At 44.0% G+C, this 24,624-nt stretch overlaps 1 protein-coding gene across 1 annotated transcript in view; it reads right to left on the bottom strand.

Moving 5' to 3' along the window:
* The window catches only part of CCDC60 (coiled-coil domain containing 60), a 198,370-nt gene that overhangs the window by 139,153 nt on the left and 34,593 nt on the right, over nucleotides 1-24,624 (bottom strand). Inside the window, exon 3 of the mRNA XM_053589374.1 lies at nucleotides 11,725-11,730. Within this exon, the coding sequence (XP_053445349.1) occupies nucleotides 11,725-11,730 (6 nt within the window). The remainder of the gene's footprint in view (nucleotides 1-11,724; nucleotides 11,731-24,624) is intronic.

The raw sequence follows: 24,624 nt of genomic DNA, 5'->3' as shown, positions 1-24,624 counted from the left end.
GGAAAACTGAATTGTGGGCGCAGAGTATGAATGCCATCGATCCTGACAACGTAGAAGCAACAGTAAAAGACACAAGAAGAGCTGGCAAGGAACGCGTTGCTCCTTCTACAAAATGAGACGTCAAAGAAACTCTCTCTGGTGAATGGGGCAAGAAATGCAAGTATAACATATGAGGTCGGGTAAATTAAGTTCACGAACTCATCCTAGAATATTGCTATGGTCACCACATGGCCGAGGGGAGTACTCTGAAGGTGACCGTAGTGATATTTAGACATGAGGTATGTAGCACTTTTATTTCTAGGATAAATTCTCAAGCTTAATTGTCAGACCTCATACGATGACGGTTCTGATGGACATTCCAGAAAAAGTGCTCCGCAAATGCTTTGAAAGGTGAACTGGATGTTGCATCACAGTGCAGCTTCCCAAGGGGAGTGCCTTGAAGGTGACTGCAGTGATTCACACAGCACTTTTTCTAGGATGAGTTTGCAAACTTAATTGTCCGACCTCATGTATTTTTTAAGAAAATTACAAATTTGACCAATAGGAGATCTAAAGGTAAGTTTATTTTTTAATAAATACGAGTTAGGAGTGGGGAATGGTGTAGACAGGCAAGAGAGGGAGCCCCAACTTTCATAGCAGAAAGTCATTCAAGTCTGACATGTATACACTGAGAAATACGGAGAAAACTTAAATAATTTAGAGTCATAGATCACTGGAAAAAAGAGCAAAATGTGTTAGAAGTGGCCGCCTTGGAGGGTGACATCTAGGAAGAGAAAGAGGCAGGGGACAAGGGACTCTTGCTCTACAGTGGAAGAGTTTGCATGTTATTTGATTTTTTTTGGTCAACCTGTGTACGTTTTATGTTACTTTTCTAAAAACTGAAAGAGTTCGAGAGCCCTGGTTGCAATCAAAACACAGAGTCCTACTTTGCTACTTTGTCCCCATGCAAATCAACAAGCACAACAAGCCTCAGAATATCCATGCTCATTTCAGCATCAAGACAAAATTAATTTGGAAAAGAAAATACAGCTGAGGAGCAGAGTTAGCAACCTTAGGAAATTCAGGGAAATGTAATTGAGTAAGAATTATCTCCTTAATTACTTCTGACCAAATCAATAACCATGCTAGCTGAGAATCCACAGTCACCACCAATGAGCATCTAGTTGCTGAGAAATGAATTGGGGTTCACGCTTGTTTGAAAAAGCAAAACACTTTCCTCCATAGTCAGCAAACATAGTTCCTGGGGGTGAGCAGAGACTGGAGTAGACCGAGGCTTGCAGCCTGGGGTTGGAGAACTGAGCCCAACAGGCTTAGTAGTTGCAAATGTGAAGACTGAATGGTCGGGGGCCCTTCTCCAAAGAGGTGCAAGCCTGGATGCCCTTGATGGTGTCAGATGCTCATTCTCATGCTTTCCTGGAGCTTATCAAGAGAGAGAAGCAGGTTCATCATGCCAATTAGGGAGAGGTGAACCAGACACCATGAAGGTAGGTGAGGGAGCATTTTCTTGTTGCAAAGCATAAGCTTTTTTTTCATGGGAACTGCAAAGATTTCTTTAAAACCATCTCTATATACTTTGGGAAGGAGGTAGTGAGGATATTTGTCGCAAAGTGACCCTGCAGGGCACAACCTTCTAGATCCATCATGGTTTGGGGACTGGATTAAGATCTTATCTAGAGTTGAGGTTTAAGAGTGACCCCTTTGCCTGACCTCGGGCAGACCTACCCGTTCCCATCACTGTTGGGGTCTCTTCACAATTGACTTCTTGAGTCCCTCTCATACTCAGAGCCTTGCCCTTTGCTCTCCTGACCCAAGAACTTGTCAATTAATCATCCTCACTGTCCAAGACATATTGGATGTTATTCTACTCAAAAACCTCTTCCTGAGCCTCTCTTAGGGTCCTGGCCCAGAGCTAGGAAATGCACAATTAAACAGACAGTTGTAACTACACCAGATGATGTAGGCTGTGCGGGGTGTGTGTGGGCACATCTGACTCCAGCAAGGGTGGAGGGGCAGGAAGGGATAAAAAGAGTGACTTCTACGTCTGAGCAGAGTCCTGAAGGCCTAGGAATGATTAGTATGTGAGGTGATGGGTATGTTAATCAGCTTGGTTTAATCATTTCACTTCGTATACATATATTGAAATATCACGTTGTACATCATAAATATATACAATTAAATACAATAAATAAATAAGAGGAGGGGGATGGTAGGCTGAGCAGAGGGAACAGCATGTGCAAAGACCTGGAGGTGAGTTGAGAACTTGATACTGAAGGTGGTTTGGTCCAAGTGGAGCATACAAAGAGCTTTGGTTGATTGGAGAGGAGTGAGGAGAGGTGAGGAATGAGGAAGGAGTGCAGGAAGGGCCTAAGCATGAACACTACAACAGAGTTGGGGTTTTATGCTGAGGGCACAGGGGGAAGATGGTGCTGAGGGGTTTGCTAGGAGTCTTGCCCAGGCCTCTGGGATTGGGAGTAGGACACCAATTTGCAGGTAGGTGATCAAAGCCAAGTTATGCTCTTGGCTAAGCCTAAGACAACTGTTGACTGGCAGCTGGACTGCAGTAGCCTCCTCCTGGGTATAGACCTGGCAGTCAAGTTCAGAGGTGAATACAGGCCCAGGCAGTTTGAATATTCCACTTCCCTGGCTGCAGGGAGGGCTTGGTTCTTTTATGAGACACAAATAAGGACAATGGCATTTGTCCCAGGACATGTACTGCAGCTATCATCTCTTCCCACTGGCCTTGCTCCTCGGGATGGATGTCAGCTTAGAGCACTTGGGGACCATCTTGGCCATTAACCCGACAGAGCCTGTCTGAGAATGAAGGCAACACAGAAGGAGGAAGAGTACGCATTTAGAGGTAAGGTTTGAATGCTCAGACCTAACTATTCCTTAGGGTAGTTTACTTATGGAGTTTCCCTTAACCTTATGTGATTCATTTTCTCTTTTGCTTAGGCCACATTGAATTGGGCTTTTCTATTATTTGCAACTAAAAGGAGCTTGAGTTGATCACGGCATTGTTAGCACATTGTTAACATTTTGTTGAGATGACTCCAAACTATAACCCAGGGGAGTAATACCTGTAGTTAAGCCAAAATCCATGGAAGATCTTTCATTTTAGAATCGAGAGATCATTAGAGCTGAGAGATTGATCCCCCAACAGAAGACCTCCACCACACAATGGATAAACTAAAAGGCTGCCACTTATTTACTAAGTTTCTTACTGAATGGCTCCTATGTGCTACCTGTTTAGTTTAACACATGGTAACTTAATTCATCCTTGCAATACATTTTGTGGGATAGGGCTATTATTACCTCCATTTTACAGATTAGAAAACAGAGGTACAGAGAGGTTTAATTTCTAGAGTTACATGACAGAGAGGTTGGTGTTCAAACCCAAACCCCTGTTTGGCTCCAAAGTCTGTACTCTCCTTGTTCCATCCAACAATCAGAGAAGCTGGAGGATTTTCCACAGCAAAGGGGTGGAAGATTCAGAACAAGAATACACAGATCCTCACTTCCCATGTGCCATTCAGCAGGTACAATAAGTCAGATGATGAGGTATGAGATTTGGAGTTACATAGACCAGGGTTCACTGGCCAGGGATTTGGCTAGTATGATATCTCTTTGAATTTGGCTTCGGGGGTGACTGAAGAGCCTGTATCATAGCGTTGTGAGGGAGAGTCAATGGACTAATCAGTGTGTGAAGTTCTCAGGAAAGGGCCACATTTATGGGGACTCTCAATAAATGTTAGTTGTTAATGTAATTGTTATAATTAATAAGCTGTGCTATTAATGAAAGTGTGAAATGCAGGTGAGCTGCCATAGGACCACAGGCTAGTTGTTGAATTACAGTGGCCGTTGGTCCCATCAGTGAAATAGGGTTATTATCTGCCTTTTGCTCATGACACCAGGGTTTTATGAAGATTAATTAGAAGTTTTATAATGTGCTGTGCACTTTGATGCTCTATAAACAGAGAAATGTGATGGTTAGATATTTATATAATCCCTATTACTGAGGATCTTGAATTGCTTTACTGATGTTAAAAAAAATTCAGCCTTCCAAAGGTATATAAATCCATCTGAGTCCAATTTTAAAAAAAGACTGGGCTTTTATTATCTGCCAGCACCTTAGAAACCCACCAGAACTGGATAACTGGGCATCAGTGACTGATCTCAATGCCCAAGTCTTGGGGAAGTAGAAGGAGATGCTGAGAACATGGGGCTACCTCTTCCTCTATATTTGAGCTCCTTCAGGGATAAGGTAGCATCTTGTTTTCCAGTGGATTCTCAGGTGGAGCACAGGATTTGACATGCAGCGAGTGCTGGATAAATGCTTGAGGAAGGAAAAGATAGATGGATGGATGCATGGAATCCTTAACCTCTTGGTAATTGGAAATTAGATGAGTCTGGCCCTAAATACCTGGATCAAAGAATATGGGGGGGGGGTCATATCAGGTAGTGGGAAATAAAGTTGCTTAGATAGTGTGACAAATTGGAAATGCATTTGGCATCACACAGACCTAGACTACCAGCTATATGACCTTGGACCATGGACCAAGCCTTGCTTTATTTATCTGAGAGTGTCAATAATGTCTTTCAGCTCAAAGCAACAGGAAACTCCACACACCTTGGAGTTAAACATAAGGATATTTATCATTTTATGTAAGAGGGAGTCCAGAGTAGGATTTTGGGTTTCAGAGTTGGCTTAGCAGGTCTGCCATGTCACTGAGCTGTGCACAGAGTCAGCTGCCCACGGAACCAACTTCATACGTAGACACCTATCCCTTAGGGTTGAGAAAATGGCTTCCTACCAGAAGCCTTCTTACCAGCAGGGCAAGGCTTCCTTCTCAGACATCTGGGGCATGTCTCTCATGTCTCATTGGCCCTAGTGGGCTCACAGATGGCTGTCATTTGGACCAGTTGTTGGCTGAGTGAATAACATTGCCATGCATGGCTGAGATTGGTGCTGCTCAAACTCTGCTCCCTCTGGTCCATGGACCAGCACCATCACCATTACTTGGGAGCTTATTATACCTGAAAATTCATGGGCCACATACAAAGACACGTGAATCAGAACCTCTGGGGTAGGGCCTAGAGATCCCCTCTTTCAGGATTTTCTGGGGATTCTTGGGCCAGCTGGGAGGGGTGAGCCAACTATGAAATGGGGATAACACCAATACGTAGGAGGTTGTTATGAACATAGAGAAAGCATCTCATATGTAAAAGTCTTTCAAACAGTAGGCGCTTAGTAACTTTTGGTTTCCTTCATTTCTTTCTGTCTCTAGTGATGTCTAAATAATTAGAGTTCTCCATTAATTATTCCTACATCTCCCACCCTACCCAGGTAGCAAATATCTTCATGCTGATCTCACCTATGGAAACCAATCTGTAGACTAATTTATACTAAGGTGGGAGTAACCACAAGGTGTCAGTCAGCTTAGTAGGCTTTTCACCTTGAAAATGAAGTGTGTGGTATAAGCAATGCTTAATCCAGCAGCAATGGGTATAATTTCATGTGAGTACAGATTTTAGTGTGTTAGGGTGGAACCATACTGGTCCATCCTTAGATTACACCTCACAAGTAACTTCCTGCTTTGGCTGCACAGAAGGGACCAGTTGGCTGGGTAAGATATTCAGTGGCAGCCCTCCGTGAGCAAAGGGTTGATAGGGGAGGGCTGAGGTTAGTCTGGCTTATAGTGTCACCTCCAGCCTCCCCTCCCCACTCATGTCCTCAGAGTCCTGCTGGGAACTGTTAAGGAGAACGTAGCCCCCATTGAGGCTTTGATCATTGGCTCTGCAGGTTCCAGAATCCCTTTGAAGTATAATTATAATTAAAAGGAAAAAACCCTACAAGTATTAAAAAAGAAGAAGAAAAAAATGAAAAACCCAAGCAGACACCAGATGAGGTCTGGGCATGGCAGGCTCTGTTGGCAGAACCTACTGATTCAACAGCAGGCTCTACATGTCAGTCTCAAAGGAGAAAAAGAAGTTGGCCACCCATTCGAAGGAACTTTATTCTGAATGAGCTGGAACTGAAAAGGTCCTATAATCCCTGGAGAGGAAAAGACTTCCCTTGGACAGATGGGATGGCAGGGGAAATGTTGGCAGTGAGGAGGGGATTAATTAAGTTGGATACCAAGTTCCGTGTTTGACAGGAGGGTACCTGTCTGGGTCCTGGCCATGTCTCCTTCTAAGCATCTCAAGGAAATGGGTAGGGGATGACCCAGGTGTCATTTGGCCTACTAGAACTGGTTCTTTATCCCAAGCTAAAGTCATGAAGACTCCTTCTTAGGGAGCAAGGTAAATTGGGATCTCTGGAAGGATGAACTGTTCACATCCTACTGCCCTTCATCTCATATTTTTTCTTTGTTTGTGACACTTCCTTTGGCAGCGTGTGACCCTAGATTCCAGTTCAGCTTCACCACTGCAGGACCCTGAGCGAGCTACAACCTCCCTGAGCATCTGTTTCCCTCATCTGTGAAATGGAAACACTCATAGCATTGCCTTTCTTTTTAAGAGATGTCAGTATTAGAGCTAATGAATTCAAGGCACATCGCATAGTATCTGGCATTTAGTGAGCGCTTAATAAATGTTGGCCATTAAGACAATTATGAGCTCTGCCAATAAGCACCTAAGCTCTTGAAGGCCTAAACTAAACCTTGCTATAATAGGAAGAGCCAGTATGCATTAAAACAGTCTTAAGACTATAAAGGGATCCTTGAGACAGACCATCTAAATGATAAAATACTGGTTCTACCACTTAATAGTATCTGTGACCACTTTTGTCAGTAAACAGGAAAAGTGGGCAATTTGATCTTTAAGGTCCCTTCCAGTGGGACTCCCTGTCATTGTCCCCCATTCTCCTCGGGAAAAGGCCCACATGAGGTCCCTGGTGTGGCGCTGGGTCCCCCTTCCACAGCTGAATTCACAGCCCATCCCCTGTCTATGGGGCTTGGCTGGTGTCCTTGGTTCCCCCTGACACTCTCACTTCTACATAATTTGTAGTGCATTGAATAACATCCCCCACCCCCCCCCACCAAGTCACATCCACCCTGAATGGGACGTTCTATATTCCCTTTGCAGATATAATCATATGGATTAGGGTGGGCCTTAAATCCACTGAGTTGTGTCCTTATAAGAGGAGAAGACACACAGAGGAGGACGCCATGTGCAGGTGGACATTGGAATGATGTGTCTATAAGCCAAGGAAAACCAGGAATCCCAGGAGCCACCAGAAGCTAGCAGAGGGACTCAGAACAGATTCTTCCCGAGAACATCCAGAAGGAGCCAACCCTGCTGCCCCTCTGGTTTGGGACTTCTGACCTACTTAAATTGTGAGAGAGTAAGTTCTTGTCTTCAGCCTCCCAGTTTGTGGTAATTAATTCTGAAGACCCAGAAACCTGATGCACAATCTTTCTAGAAAGTGAACCTTACTACATGCTCTGTCCTAAACCTATTTAATGCTTCCCTGACTCTTCAGGGCATTCCATGGAGCCTTCTGTGACTCTGCATCTGTTGGTTGTACCTCTGCCGCACCCCACATCATTTCTCTTCTTGTTATTTCGAATGCTTTAAAACAAACTGAGCTCCTAGAAGCACATTATCTTTCCATGATGCTTTTTCTCTCCTCTCCCACTTGGAAAACTCCTGCTCATCCTTTATTGCCCAACTTAAGTATTGTCACTGTTATGGAGACTTCTCAGGCATCCCCTTCTTCAGTTCTCCTCCCCTGCCCAAGTTAGTTGTGCCTCTCTGTGTTCCCCTGGCATTGGCCCAACCTCTTTTCTCGGGACACTGAGCTCACTCACTGAAGTTACTTGTTTTATGCATCTTCCTTCATTTAAGTGTAAGCTCCAGAATTGGCCTTGTCTTGGTGAGGGATCAATACATGTTTGTTGGTTGACTAAATGACTTTGTGGAATGCATAATGAAAAATGAGGCAAAAAAGTATTATTTAACAGGAGATGCGTCAGTGGGGGGGGTGACAAGGACAAAAACAAGACATAAGGGATCAAGATATTCATTTTCCTGATCAATCCAGATGCTCATGTGGGTGGGCATGCATGCCTTGGTCACCCATGAGAATTACTGTTTTCTGTGCATTTAGAAGCCTACCCATTTTGGGAGCCATAATAATGTACAAGTGTGCTTTTGGGCAATGCCTGGCAGTAATTCGAGGTCTTTTCAGGCTTTGGGGGAAGCGTGTAGTATGTCCCTGAATGGGCTGCTACATTGTGGTGGATGCTAAGTATGTGGGTCCCTCAAATCATGAAATTACCCTCCGCTTCCTTCATGGAAGGTAGAAAAAGCTAGGAGGGAAATGGTCCTAAGAAGATAAAAGGGAGAGATGGGGGAGACAAAAGGCAAGAATATGTATTTTAGTGTCAAATAGACATAGGTTTCAAGTCCTCAATCTTCTACTTCCTGGTAGAGTGACTTTGGACAAGTCCTTCACCCTCTCTGAGCCTGTATGCTCTCATTTCTAAAATGGTGAGTATGCTCATAATGATACCTGCCTTGTGGTGCAGTTGTAATGATGAGACTTAGTGAACATAGAGGGCCTGGCTTGCAGCAAGCTATAGGTAAATGAGATCTGTCATTTTTTATCTAGCAGGAATGTTATTAGTTCAACAAATATTTTCCAGGGGCCTATTAAGGGCCTGTCATTGTTCCGGGATCTCAGGATTCAAAAATGCTTAAGCTCAAGATGCTTAGGACTGTTAAAAGACTGTTTTACAACACCAAAGGAGTGCGTGTGTGAGTGCTGGCTTCTGGAAGGGGCTGGCTAATGCCTGCTGGGTTCATTATAGTCTTGTTGGACCAGAAGTGGTCATCTGACCTTCCATTATTTATTAAATGAATCCTTATTTCCTTTCTGTATATGTCACACAAAAGTAGGAGGCTACAGACTGATATTTCTCGCTTCTTGAAACCTACCCAGGTGTGAGCGCATGGTGCCCCCTGGAAGGCTCTTTTCTAAACCACTGGGAGAAAATTCCATTTGCAAAACTTTCCCAGTGACTTGCCCTCCAAGGGCGAGTAGATTAAGCGTGTTTATCTGAGTTTATTCAATGTACATTTCAGAGTTGTTTACTGTAGCTACATTTTAAAAATATAAACATGCTTCCTGTTTAATGTGGGTACAAATCTCCAGAATGTATATTTTTGAGCCTGTGATGTAGGTGGGTATGCAGACAAAATAAATACTATTCAGAAGCAGTGAAAGCAGAACAAGGAATCATTTGGAAGAGGGAGAATGATTGCAGGAAGTATAACATGAGAAATGTGCGGTAGAACCTCTTTGATGCTACTGTGAAATGCATTTTCCCTCTCATCCCTTTCAAAGGAAGACTTAAACTGTATTTCCTGAACTATGAGCCTCATCTTCAAAATGGCCCAAATCTCATTTTAACAAACACACATGATTGAGTTTGTCTAACTTGAGATTTCATGACTTGTAAAATACATCATGAATACCTGGCAACCCTCAAAACTGTTATGTGCTGTTATATGCTTCTTCGCTTTACAAACATGAGATCCAGAGATGGGATGTTCAACTTGGTTTGTTTAGGAGGCAAAGTTCAATGTTCTTCAGAGACAAATTTTGCACAAATGTGGTTCATGTAGTGCTATAACAGAGCATCAAATACCATGAGTGGTTGTAGCCTATGTGACTGGTTGTGACTGGTTGACTAATTCACTCACCCATCCCCTAAGTAATTTATTTGGCACCACAATGTCTAGGCCTTATGCTTGGGTGCGTGGTATTAGGGATAACAATGATAGTAACAGTCATATTTTATTTAGTACTTATTGTGTAACCTGTGTTGGGTAAGAACTTGCCGTGGAATCTCTTTTATGATCCCCACCACAATTCTACAAGGTACACGTTACTATTATTATCATCACCATTTCACAGAGGGGAAAACTAGCTGGGATTACTTGGCCTTCATTCCAAACCCTCAGGGAAAAATCTGATTGGCCTGGCTTGGGTCAGGTGACCACTCCTGCTCACAGCTGAGGTAAAGAGAATGGAGTCCAAAGCTGGCTGCAGTTCAGCAGAAGGTGGCTCTCAGAAAAGCAGGGTTCTGTGAGCTGCCACTTCCTTCCAGGTCTGCTGGTCTGCAGAGAGTGGATGTGGGGACAGATGAAGGTCTGGGATGAGACCAAGAATGTCCGAGGTCATCAGACTACTCCTTTGGGAGTTCTCACTGCATCTTCCACTGCTGAACTCCACAGAACACCCACATTCCTTGTCTCTAGGTTAAATTCACCTCTTCTGATTTCTGAAAGTTACTTATGACAGAAAGGGCCTGAGTTAGCTGGTCTTGTAATCACAGATCACTGAATACTTCTAGGGTCCTGTCCTGAGTTTTGGCCTCTACCCCTTTCAGTATTGAGCTCAAAATTGTACCATAGAGTGAAGCAATAGACTGCACAGGTGTGCTGAGAACTCAGATGTGCCGAGCAGCCCTTGGCTCACTGCAGGCCCCAATGTGGAAGGCTTCCAGGGGAGCCTCTCTAGTCCAGGCATTTCTCCAGGGCTTACAAAGAAGAAAAAGACACCAGACCATCACTTATCCTAATACTGAAAAGCCCTTAGAGGTATCAACAACAACAAGAATAATGATAACTAAAGCCATGCTTACTACGTGTGAGACCCTGTAGAATGCAGGTTACATATACTGTTTTGTATGACATTTGCAATAGATAGGGATCGTTATTGCTGTCATTGTACAGAGGCAGAACATGAGGCCCAGGATGGTTAAGTAACTTGCCCAAAGGCACACAGGTATGAAGGGTGTGTGGGGGTATTTCAATCTAGATCAGTCTGAGGCTTGAGCACAAGTTCTAACTAAGTTTACATCCTTGCCTAAGACACTGAGACACTGACTGGTATTCCAAAAATTTGATGGTTAGTATTGAAGTCCTCAGGAATCATGGCTCAGAATATTTTCTATAAATCCTAAAAACATGGAGAAGTAGATGGCATTTAAGAGAAGACAGCCAGCCAGCCAGCCAGCCAGACAGACAGACACACACACACACACACACACTTAGAAAAAGAAGTCACAACTGGTATGAACAGTGACCACAGGGGCTACTGGTCACACTGTGGCTGAGAGTAGCCACAGAGACATCTGTGTGACAATTCATTTTCTGATGCTTCTTGAATTTGACTTGGCTCAGAATCCTAACATCCTTCCTTCCCACTTTTTAAAAAAGTAAAATCATATGGAATCGGTGAAGTATGTGTTCAAAACCTAATCCAAATTAAGAAATGGGTGGCTCACACCTGTAATCCTAACACTGTGGGAGGCCAAGGTGGTTGGATAGCTTGAGCTCACAAGTTCAAGACCAGCCTGAGCAAAAACGAGACCCTGTCTCTACTAAAAATAGAAAAACTGAGGCAAGAGCATTGCTTGAATCCAAGAGTTGGAGGTTGCTGTGAGCTATGATGCCACAGCACTCTACCCAGGGTGACAGCCTGAGACTTTGTCACAAAACAAACCAAACAAACAACAACAACAAAAAGAAATGGCATCACACAGAATTGTGAGTATCCATTAGGGTCTGACTACTTGGCCAGAGGTAAAACACCAGGAAATTAAGCCAGGTGGCCAGCTGCCCCGCCTGGAAGAATTGCTGCTTTCAGAACTTTTGTTTAAAAAAAAAGAAAGGCAATGAAAGCATAAAGAACGTGCACTTTAAAAATAAATTGACCTGCCTCTTTTCCCGATCATCTAAGTCCTTGCTGCCCTATCTGTGTGTGCCTCGGGAGCCAGAAGCAGAGTCCCAGCCCTACCCCAAGCTGCCGATCATCTTCTCTTCTTTTCCTTCCCTTCCACTCCCCTCCTCTTCCTCCCTCCCTCCCTTCCTTCTTTCCTTCCTTCCTTCCTTTTTTTTTGAGACAGAGTCACCCTGGGTAGAGTGCTTTGGCATCATAGCTCACAGCAACCTCAAACTCTAGGACTTAATTGATTCTCTTGCCTCAGCCTTCCAAGTAGCTGGGACTACAGGTGCCCACCATAATGCCTGGCTAGTTTTTTCTATATTTTTTAAAGTAGAGATGAGGTCTCACTCTTGCTCATGCTGGTCTTGAACTTTTCAGCTCAAGCAATCCACCTGCCTTGGCCTCCCAGAGTGCTAGGTTTATAGGGGATGTGAGCCACCATTGGCCTGAATCTACATTTCAATAAGATCTCCCAGTGATTTTTTCCTGTGCAGGAATTCAGGAAGAAGAGAGCTCCTTGAGGCCCTCACAAGGTTCATCTTGGGATTCTTACACTGAAAGAATAGCCACTGAATTCTCTAAGGGATTCATCCATCCATCCATCCATCCATCCATCCATCCATCCATCCATCCATCCATTAATTCATCTATTTAAAAAATATATTGAGTATCCACTGAGTGTCAGGTGCTGAGGCTGACTGTAAACTGGAGAGATGTGATTTCTGACCTTGCAAAACTTACAGTCTGGTGGGAGAGGAAGACATTAAACAAACGTTTATTTAGTTTTATTATGGTAAGCACCACAATGGATAAATTTAGTAAGCACAGCAAATACAGTGTTACAGGGACCTGAGCATTTTGGTGACTGGCAGCATTTGGAAAGAGGATTGGGGGAGTCTTCTTTGGCAGCTATATCAGCAGAGATCTCAATAATGACACAAGTGTATTTAAGTAAGGGAGTGTTCTAGGTGGCAGTGTGCAAATGCTTGGGGGTGGGGGAGAAGCAAGGTGTATTTAAGACACTGTAGCCTTGTTCTCTAAATTGTGGGAGTGGAATTATCGTATCAGTGTGTGTAATAGTGAGATGTGAGGATCCCGTTCTTTTTAATAGAGGTGTTTGAAGACTTATTTATTTTGTATATGAAAATATGCATAGAAACTGACCAAACAGACTGTTTCCCTATGGAGAAAGTCTACCTCTTTCATGTGACCACACACAAGCCAGGAGTCAGGGTGTTTTCCTAAATGCAGAGGAGGGAAAATCATCTTCCTCTTCCATTTGCATTTTCCATTAGTCCCTGGCCGCTAATAATAATGTGAGAAAAACCACCACCCCAAATGAATGGCAGCCTCGCTCTGTGTGTGTGTCTGTGTGTTGGTGGCGATTTGTGGAAGTGATGAGGAGCATGGCTAACCTTGAAGATATCTTGGGTCTGTGCTTCAGACTCACCGTGGTCTGCGGTCCCCTGCCTTGTCTCACTCTAGCTACTTTTCTGTGCCTGTCTAGGATGTTACAACCTTATGGGGGGGTGAGACAAAAAGAGGAAGGTATGTTGATTATCAAGCAGGTTACTATTGTGGGCAACTTGGGCTCCACCCTGCTGTGACCACTGGGGAGTAATATAGAGTAGTGATTAGCAAACTTCTCTAGAAAGGGCCACACAATAGGGTATACAGTCTCTGTTGCACAACTCTGCCCTTGCACTATGAAAACAAGCTAGAGACAATATTAAGAAATGGGTATCGGTGTGTTCCAATAAAACTTTATTTATAAAACCAAATGGTGGGCCAGATTTGGCTGATTGGTTGCAGTTTGTGGACTTCTAGTATAAAATGTGTCTTAAAGTTGTTGCACCTGAAGGCAAGGCAAGCCAGGTACTTATCCATTAGCATTCATCTGCCATTGGTTAGCATTCACCTGCTCCCGAGGTCATTACCTTCGTGCCCTGTGTGGACTACCCCAGAACCACAGGTTGAGAACTACAGGTGCTCCTGTGGGAAGCCATGGATGTGCATAAGCATGGGAAAAAGCAAGGGGAATGACTATTTTACAATCAGTAAATTAAGGCTCATAGAGGTGACGTGATGGCTCTGAGGCCACATAGCGAGGAAGCCGTCATGATCAAAACAGACCTAGTCCCTATCTCATTGTGACACTGTAAAAGTAGGATGTTTTATGTGGCGTTTTCCAAGTGAATTTTAACATCTGTCTAGAAAATTCTGTTCTGAAGTACACAGTTTAGAAAGCATGTCACCATAACCTTTGTATGAGATGAATTTTTTATCTGTTTCCTGAACTGTTATAGAAGCACTTGAAAAATCTAAGAACAAAGATAGATAATTCAATTGTCTTTTACTCTCAAGAACCTTTTAAAATTTCTTGATTGTATGTGTTTCTAGGATGTACACATATAAATTTTACAAATCAATAAAACACAGCAAATTAGTGGAAATCTAGTAGAAAATAAGGCAAATAATACAAACAAAAATTCTCAGAAGAGAAAATTTAAATAAACAACTAACATATGGGTGATCCTCAGTCTCATGGGCAACAGGTAAATGCAAGAAAATGATGAGATTCCCCCTTAGACCAACACAGTGGCAGAAATGGAAACATCTTGCTAAGGGTGGAGGAAGGTGTGGAGTAACTGGTACCTAGATGCTCAGGTAGGCAACAGTTTGGCACAGTTTTCTGGAGGATACTTTGATTAATACCATCCTTTTCCTCTCCCTTTCTTCTTCCAAGAGCAAGATGAGGAATGACGCCTGGGCTATGACAATCATGATCATCCCATTCACCTTGCCAGTGACAGGTGTATGTGAGAGCTTGCAGCACAATCCTGGCCAAAGGGACCCAAACAAAGCTGAAGAGCTGTGTCTGTACATGCCACCTAGAACATCTCCAGCCATCTTTTACTTCAGAGGGAAGCATTCCCAACTCACTGAAAACAGCAGTCCAAAAAGGAAAACAAAACACCTGGCCCCAGGCTGATGGTGTTGAGCCATTCAATTAACCATTTTTGGAACTGCTCTCCCATCAGACTTCTTGTTAACATGAGAAAATAAAGCCCTTATTGTTTAGCCACTTGGATGTTGTTTTATTTGCAGCCCAAAGTATCTTAATTGACACAATTATCTCTCCCATATTGAAGCAGGGGCTCAGGTATCCAAACAGGCAATGCGCAGATATTATAGCAGTGCATGTAATAGAGAGACATTAAGAGTAACCTGAGTGTGCATCAGAGGGGATCTAGGGAAATAAACTGTGATTCAGTAACATTACTGGATTTGGGGCAGCTGTTAAAAATGATAAGGTAAATTTTATGCATTGGTTCCAACATGGAAAGATCTCTGAGACACTTAAATTTTAAAAAGTCGTGAAATAAATGCATGTGGTATAACCCCATTTTTGAGAAAGAAAATAATCCTCAAAATAAAATACGTGTAAGGATTCCTGTATATATGAATATATATGGTATCTCCATACCTATAGAAAAATGGTGAGGGAGGAACCACATCACGTACCTAGAAGGATTTATCTCTGAAGATGGGAGATGGACAGGGAGTGATAGTTAAGAGAAACTTTTGCTTTTTTTATGTATATCACTTGTCCTTTTGGCAACACAAATGAAAGAATTTATGACTTTGTCATAAAAAACAATGTTCAGAAAATAGCCCACATGCTCATTATAGAAAAATCCAGCAAGTACTAGAATGCACAGATGTAAGTTTTGTTCAAACCAGGCAAGACAGAGGTATTTTTTTTTTTTTAAAACCAGTATTTCAGGTTCCCTGGAAACAAAGAGGAACTCCTCCTCAGGCTCTCAGATGTTTTTCTTGTGTGTAGCACAATTGCTTGGGCAGAGTTCAGTGTTTATAATCAAAAGCAACTTGTCAGATAGGCCGTGTCAGTTTGCTTAGCCTGGTAAACAAGGCTTTTTTGGGAAGTGGGCTCAGGAAGTGAAAGAGTTGCCCCATTTAAATTGGAGAGGAGAGAGAGAGAGAGAGAAGGAGAGAGAGAGAGAAGGAGGGAGGGGGAGAGAGAGAGAAGGAGGGAGGGGGAGAGAGAGAGAAAGGAGGGAGAGAAAGGGAGGAGAGGAAGAGGGGAGGGAGGTGGAGTGCTGTGTATATGATTTGGGGAAATTCTCTATAGAAATAACCATCCTGTGTCTCCCAGCACTGGCTTTGCTCCCAACCTCTTGGCGCCATACAAATTTGACCTTCCAAAGGAGAGAGGCGATGCTTGGATGGTAATGACAGAGTTGTAGGCACGGACTGTGTGGTAATTGCCTTCTGGCTGTCTTCTACATTTTTGAGTTGGGTACCATTAGTCTCGTGGCTCCTGTCATGTGGCCATTAAATCATTGTTTTCTCTGACAGCATCATTTCTGCAAAACCCTGGAGAGAAAATACTGCATAGTCCCTAGGACTGGAATGCTGCCACCTGGTCATTATGCCCAATAGCCCTCGGACGGCTGCCCCTGAAGACGTGCACCTGTGACTGCACGGTGGCTCCCCAATAGACAGCTGTGGTGTGCTCACTGCCTTAATCCTTCAAGCTTTTTCAGAGTGGAATTATCCTGGTCAGTGAGCACCCTCCCTCCAGCACTAATTTAAGAGTCTGGGTCTGGCAAATGGGTGTACAATAAAGAAGAATGACGGGGAAAACATATTTTTCAGAAATCAAGAAGGATGTCCCCTTCTCCCCACCACCGCCACCACCACCAGGGCAAGAGCAGAAGAAAAATCTTTTGAACAGAGTCTGTTGTCTGAAGTAAATGTTTGAGAACAGGGAGCTCTGGGGACTGCCCAGTATGGAAAGATGAGCTGGGAGGAATAGTCTTTGCAACTGATTTTCAACAGCCGAGCTGCAAGGCTGAATGAAGAGGATGCTGGAGAGTCTTGGACAAAGCCTGGGAAAACCAAGCCCTGCCACCTTTGGGGATCAGAATTCATTAATTTGACCGATACTGGTGGTTGTGTTGTACCAGGCACTCTAGGTGAACCAAGTGACATCTCTATATCTTAATTGGGCTCCAGGTAGAAAAGAAATGACATTCAAATTGGGGACCTGAGGAAAAGCTGAATAAAGGGACTATTTGCAAAGGTGTAGGCAGTGTACAAGGAAACCTATCAGGGAATGTGAAGTACCGTGGGGCTGCCAACGACAGGGAACCTCTACCACCCTCAGGCCTGAAAGGGCAAAGCAGCTGTAAAGCAGTGGCCGGAAGTGAAGAGCAAGGTTGTAGTGAGGGGACACAGGCCAGGAGCCTCCGCCTCTGCTAGACAGTCATGGCCAACCAAGTCAACCTAGCAGAAAGGAAACCCAGAATGGATACTCCACCTTCTCTCTCCTCCTGCCCTTTGATCTCCTAATGGTGCTTCCTATTGGCTGAATCTAACCGGAATTTGGAGAGCAAGGGAGGTCATTAATTTTTCATCCTCTGAGAGCATAGACAGGGAGGAGAAAGGTGGCAAGTGGCCCTGGAGAGGCACAGTCTTTGCCTTCATGGAGCTCACATTCTACTTAGGGGAAATAGACCATAAACAAATTATCCAAGAGCTCTAAAATAACCCCTGTAAGTTGAGTATCCAAGGGACTGTAACAAAGTGATCCATATATAGAGGTGGTCAACACAAGGAACTAGGCCTATTGTACTGATACGTACATGTGGTGCATGTCCATTCTATGAAATGAGGTCAACTTAAGGATGTGGTTAATGTAGGGAGGTGGTCAAACTATGGAGGCTCTACTGTATAATGTTGCCAGGACCTTCACTAAATCAAGCAGCACCTTTGTGCAAATTTGAAAAAGTTACCCTCTCTCTAAAGAGATGCATCCCTGTGCCACTAACACGGGTTAGTGAGTGTAGTGTAGGCAGGCTGGATATCAATCCCTGATTGACACTGGGTTGGGAGCCTGTGTGGGACTCAAGCCACAGAACTCAATATCCCTCATTGTCAAGTGGTCAAGGTGTCATAAATAAAATTAGGAATTCATGACTCAGGATGAGATGATGACAGGTGGTACACAGAAACAGCTTTTCCACAGTGGTAGGCTTGGTCATGCCAGTGTCAATACAAAAATGGCTGTGAAAGTGGCTGCAAAAATGGTCAGAGGGGCCCTGAGGAGTCTGATGGGCTGCAGCCCCTGGTAAATGTCACATGCAGAGAAGAAGACAGGAGGGTCCTATTTAGAGTTACTCACTGGTGGGAGCAGCCTGCAGCTTGCTGGCGATGGCAGGGATGTCTTCTTCTGGCTCTGGCTCTCTGAACTGTGATGAGCAATTTGTCTTTCAGCCTTGATCTGCTGTCAGTGGTGCTGACACGGATTGTGAGTATTAATTTCTTCTGGAGCTGTCTTACATTGCAGTCGACAGGGAGACGAAAAATGAAGTAGATTTTGCTGGATAGAGAAACTCATCGCCCAGCTGCCTTTATTAGTGGTGAAGCTGTGGGCAGAGATGAGGCCTGGGCTGTGCTCCTCTTCTTTCCCTAAGAAGCAGATGCCAAACTTCTAATGACGCGTCTTCTCTTTTGCAGCCCTGTGCTTGACACCTTTCTCCCATCACTCTCTCCCTCGCCTACACAGTATCCTTTCTCTGTCTCTTTAAGGAGATCAGACAAGAGATACTTCAGAGAAATGCACAGACACCCCAAATCTTTTTATCTGCCTATAAAACACTCACCCATCTCATGAGCAAGCCCTCTCCAATGTCTCTAACATTTTCTAGATTGTGTTTTATTTAGGGATCTGAGGTGGGCAGGAACACATTCATCCAACTCAAGTTTTTAAAAATGTAGGACATGTCATAGAAGCCAATGACAGGAAAGGTGAGTTATTTGCTGTTTCCTGGACTCTCAAAAGGGCACGGATGCTGAGCTCTGCTATTTTCTGCACTCCTACTGCTTTTATTCTTTCTCTCTGTATTCTGGCTCCTTCTGCTCCCTTATGTGGCCTGTCATAGCTGTGCTCAAATGGTGGGCTAGCCCCAGAGTTGACTGGACCCTCATCACAATACTCTGCGGCTATCTGGATCAGTCTCTTGGAGTCCAAAGTCCAAATTCCTAGATAAGAAAATCTGATTGGTGCAGCTCATATCAGGTGTTTTCCTCTGGTCCAATCAGCTGTGGCCTGGAGGGTGGGCCTGTGTGCAATCTATAGCTTTCCATCTCTGAAACAGGGGCCGTGAGTGGAGCCAGGAGACCTCTCTAGAGCTCCCAGAAAGGGATGCTATAATATAGTGGTAAATACAGATCTGGATTTACATCTCTTCATATGGCCACTTCCAGATCTGTGGTCTTTGATACGTTTTTCAAATTTCTTTAATTAATTTAATTTTTAGTGCAGCTGTCGCCCAGAGTAATGCTTGCAAGTCCAGCTTCAAGAACATTCTTAACAGGCAGACACAGAGTAGTGCCCCCATGGATGCAATTCAGGAAAGGCTGATAGGAAAGGAGTGACGATTCCCATGAGCATGCTGCATTTGCATACTCATCTCTCTGGGAACAGAGGAGAGAAGTAAAGCTTCACAGTCACACTGAGGGGGTCAGGTGGGTGGTGAGATGGTCACAGCTCAGAGTACTGGTATACCTGGAGAACCATTAAGTAGGATCCCATCACTGTCATTTGGAATGCTTCCAGGGGCTCCTCTTGTAGTTAAGATAAAGGTCAAAGTGCCTTGTGATAGACTTCAAAGAGGTAGCGTATGCGAGGAAGTGCATATCTTCATCCTTATCTTTCACTGCTCCCCATCACACCCTGCTTGCTCATTCATTCATTCCCACTGTATTGAACACCTACTATGGGCCAACCCACTAGTATGGACCTCCTTGAGCTCCTCCTGTGTCTCATGCCTCAGAGCCTTTGTATAATAGATAGTATTCCCCCTGCCAGGAACACTTTTCCCTGCACCATCTCCTCCTCTGTCACACTCTCCGCAATGGCAAAGACTTGTTGGGATGTATACAGAGGGCAGAAGTTGTGCCCATTTTGCTTCCCTGTTACTTTCAGCGGCCAGTGTGCTGCCTGGCACATGGTAGGGCGTTGGACCAGGTCTGCTGAATGGGTAAATCCTGAAAAAAGAGCTAGAGGACGTATCTCTGCCTCATGGTGAAACACCACAGACTGCTATCAAGCTCCTTTGCAGATTTAAACAAATTTTTAGTTACTACTGTCAGGGGGACAAGAAGAGTGGCTAAAGGCATGAGGCACAGGAGGAGCTCAAGGAGGTCTGTACTAGTGGGTTGGCCCATAGTAGGTGTTCAATACAGTGGGACGTGACAATTGGCTCCATGTTTGCTTCCCCCCATGAGGGGGAAGGGAGGTATGAACTTGCCTGGATGAGGGTCCAGAGAGTATCTCCTCCGTCTTTCTGTCTATCACTCACTATGAAGATGGGAGAGTGTCCAATTTCCACAAAGCCAACCCACTTTGTGTTCACTTAATGCACAATCTGACTTCAGAAAACAGGGTCTTCCCTCCAAGGTCTCTGATTACAGAGACACTGTAATGTTGGGCACCTCCCCTTGTTAACCATTGTAGGTCTGAGAGTTTGAGTTGAGAAATCTTGTCATGGGCTTGGAGTACTGAGTTTAGAGGGTCGCAGACCTGATTAGGAGGTCTGTGTGGGGAACACAGATAGACCCTAGGTCAGGCAGATGGTGTACCGGCCAGTGACCTTGAACAGTGACTTGGACTCTGAGATCCTCGTCTCTAGAAGGTAGTGGTAATAGCAGGTGCCTTGGGGGTTGCTGTAAAGTGCAAGTGAGAGAGTGCACGGGAGCTTTCAGCTTGGTGCCTGGCATGCAGGAAGGCCACAGCGATAGCTGTTATCACTGGCACTGAGTCGGAACATCAGGACATCACACTGAGGATCTGACTTTCTAAAGGACACAGGGAACTGGGCAATGTAATTCCAGAGGTTGGATGCATAGAAACAAATTATCCTGCCACTTTTCCTTGGTAACCATAGACTGCAATTCCTCCTATTCAGGGAGAATAACCTCAACAGGAGAAATGTTGACACACGAAGTGCAGAATTTGACTTTCAAGGACATTACAGCTCAGTTCACCACAAAGACTCTAAAGCCCATGACAATTAATGGGGATCATGGGCCAAAGAAAAACCAAGAATAGAAACAGGAAACCTTATGGCCTGAGTGGTTTTGGCTTAACAGGAGAATATTGTAGGAAATACACATAATTTTGACGTGGTGGTCATGGGGAAAAACTAAATAAGCCTTTTTTATTTGAGTGGCTGTTTCCCTGATGTACTGTAACAGAAGGTGACCTCCCTGTCACTGGGTGCATTCAAACAGAGTCTGCCTGACCACAGGGTATATCTGTGTTCCCACACTCTGGTCGTTGGCAAATCGCATTCATGATAGCTGCCATCTCTCTGTACCAGCTCTATTACTAATTACTTAATATTTGTTTTTAAATGAGCTCACTTAAAAAATGTAGTAAAAAGGAAACTTGAGACCAAGACTGTAAGAAGGAAGCCATTTTTACCCATCACAAATAGAAGGAAAGTATAAAAGCAAACACAATAAAAACAAAAACAACGGTATTTAATTATAGCTAGGCATCATTGCTTGCTCTGAGCCTGAGACCTGCCCTCTCTTTGTTAAAAGGGAGAACAAAAAGTATTAGAAAGGTGTTAAAGACTGAACTAGCGTTAAACTTGGACTTTCTTGTTTGCATAATAGAAAAGGACAGAAGAGAATTTAAAAACAACTACCGTTTCTGCTATGTGATTTCACATTATGGTCTATGTAACAGGAAAATAATTTTGCCATCTGCTGGGGGTACCTGCTGCCTCCTCAGGGAAACCCCTAAGAGAAGAATTGAAGCACCAAATCTGTGACTGGGTAAGAGATGACCTAAAATCCCTTTCAACTAGAGGGTGTTATGACTTCAGTGATCTCTGGAATTTCGTAATACAAATTTTGTATCAAATGCTGGTAATGTCTAACAACCTGCTCTGTAGGAGGGAAGAAAAATTTCTGATTTATGGTGTTTGCCGATTCCCATGGTGCAAATATTTCCACCGTGGTTTACTTTAACATACCCACACGATGTCACTGAATGCAGAATTGGAATGAGATGAATACACATACAGTGGGTTCAGTGTGAGCTGCCTTTAGTTGCTAGAGTCTAGCACAAGATTGTTCCCTACCAACCCTGAGTGTGCTCTTAAGAATATAACATAAAGCTGCATCCAGAGGATTTAGAGCTAACCCTTGAAATCTCCAAAAGAACTTCCGAGACACATCGCCATCTCCTTGTGGGTAAGAGATGGACACTCATTGCAGTCCCACTGTACAATCCAATTCCATTTGTATCCATTTTGGAGGTAGAGGCACTGAGGTGCCCTCTTGCCTGCATCCCTGTACAGATATTTGAGTGACCACCAGAGTTGACCTTGACTTCAGTTGTCCACTTTATATACATCTGTATTTTATTCACACCTGCAGTTCACCTGCCATATATCCTCAACTGTAGCTTTACTTTGTACCCAGGCAGGAGGTTCAGAGTCTTGCTCAATGTTTTAAGTCATCACCCAACGGCTATCCCACCTCCAGTAGTAGCTTTCCTGGGCCATTTCAAACAAGTCATCACCTTTCAATGTTAAACATCTCCCATACATCAGTTACCATCTGCAGGTGAATTACTGTGCATTACTATGGCAATTAAATCTTTATCTGATCTGTTTGCACATTTTACCTTACATACTTTCGATTAAGCACTGAGTCTAAATAACATTTCCTTAAGACCCATTATGTACCAGGAATCATATTATTAGAGAGTACTGATTTCACAGAGTTGCTGGGGAGATTAAATGAGAGGCTAGCCCACTTCTGCTACGCTACGACATGCTTTCTCTTCATTTCTGTAAACCCAGCAAAGCCCAGAGCAGTGCTGTGGGTCCCCAGTCAACACTTGTGGATCGTGGTAAGGCTGCCAATGAATGGCTCCAGATGTAAGCCCTGGCTGCCCTTCAGTCCCGTCCAGCCCTCCCAGTACCTCCTGGATGCCCAGGCCACAAAGCATTTGAGTGCCCTCCACCTGGAAAATGATGTACTATATATCATCACTTAAGCTTAATTGTGAGTGGCTTGGAGGACACCCACATGCGGTGATTTTACACAGGGCTATTATGCTGGCATATGTGTTTCATGGTCTGAAGCCATCCACACAACAGCTATTTTTAGCTTCCTAGCAAAGGTTTGGCATGAGCTCCTGTCTCAGTCCTCCCCCAACCCCGCTTCAGTGGTGGAATTGGCCTCTGGTACAACCATGCCAAGCTGAGCTGGAGATTCCAGACTGAATGCAGAACTTCTGGGTATAGCTGGTCATCTGATGACCTTGTCCCCAGTCCTGGATCCACCAGAATGTGTTGGCTTTGGGCTAAGTGTCAATTGTTACTGACATCTTGGATTAGTGGGTTGCCCATCATCTACAGAGGGAGGATTCCATCCACGGGTCCAGCTCTCCGCACATGTCCAGCAGGCCCACAGCCTCCTATCTTGACAAGCCTGTGCCAACCTTGGTCTGTGCATATGGGTTCCAATCCCATCCCTGATGCATATTAGCTCTAGGACAAGCTACTTAACCTCCCTGAGCTTCAATTTGTGTGTCTATAAAATGGGGCCAAAAACACCATACCTCCTGGTGCTGTAAAGGTTGATTAAGGTACCTTGCACAGTGCCTGGCATGCAGCAACTACTTTTTAAATGCTCCTTGCTAAAGTGTTTAAGAGCTTGTGTGCAAAAGGTAGTTACATTTGGTGTAGGAGAAAATGTGTAGAGGTAAAATGGAAAGATTTTGGAACCAAATTGTCCTATGTTTGACTCTACATTTCTCCCCACCCCCATTTATTGGTTGTGCATAAAAAGTAAAAGTGGGAATATGGGAGGAGTCACACTAAATAGTTAAAGATAGCTACTTCTTGATAAGCACTGTTTTGGGATGGAGATCAATGATACTTTCATCCTTATGTGTAATATTGTAACTGTTTACAAAGTTAATGTATTTATGTTCTTATTTGTGTATACAAACAGTGAGAATAAAAATAAAATAGAACCGATGTACCAGATTTTTGAGGCCATAAAGGCAAGGCTTTATGACAGTTGGAACATATTTCTTGGTCTGCGCCATCTTTTGAGACATAGGATAGAATTTTGAGACTATAGTCTCCTTCCACAGTGTCTGGGAGGAGCCAAAAAATACTATCCAGCCTAGAGGATGACAAAGCCTTTCTCTAGTCCCAAATCCTTGCAGCTACAGAACATCTCCCAAATATTCCAAAATGGGTAAGTGACCCCACTCTCAAGTACTGAAATCATTGCCTATAAGACAGCCCCACTATTGGAAATAGATAAGGAAAACTGCTGGAAACAGGGGTGTCCAACCTCTGCCCCTGGTCAGCTCTCATAAGTGTTTGTGTATTTAATGTGTAGCTCAATACGACTCTTAAGTTTTACAATGTGCAACAGAAAAGAAAAAAGGTTGGACATCCCTTAGGCTAGGAACCTACGGGAGAAGTGAGAACCAGGCATATGAAGTCAGCAGCCTGAGATTGCTACTATGGGCCTAGGACAACCTGTAGAGGTGTTTTTTTTTTTTTTTTTTTCGTTTGTTTGTTTCCCCTCTTTTGAGACAGGGTCTTGCTCTGTCACTCTGGCAAGAGTGCAGTGGCATCATCACAGCTCCCAGCAACCTCAAGCTCCTGGGTCAAGCAATTCTCCTGCCTCAGCCACCCAAGTAGCTGGGAATACAGGCGCCTGTCACCACACATGGCTAATTTTTCTATTTTTAGTAGAGACAGGGTCTTGCTCTTGGTCAGGTTAGTCTCAAACTCCTGAGTTCAAGCAATCCTCCCACC

The sequence above is a fragment of the Nycticebus coucang genome, chromosome 4, assembly GCF_027406575.1.
Source record: "Nycticebus coucang isolate mNycCou1 chromosome 4, mNycCou1.pri, whole genome shotgun sequence".
In the NCBI taxonomy this organism is placed as follows: Eukaryota; Metazoa; Chordata; class Mammalia; order Primates; family Lorisidae; genus Nycticebus; species Nycticebus coucang.
The sequence above is the reverse complement of the archived record's forward strand: the minus strand, read 5'-3'. Positions and strand labels throughout refer to the sequence as shown.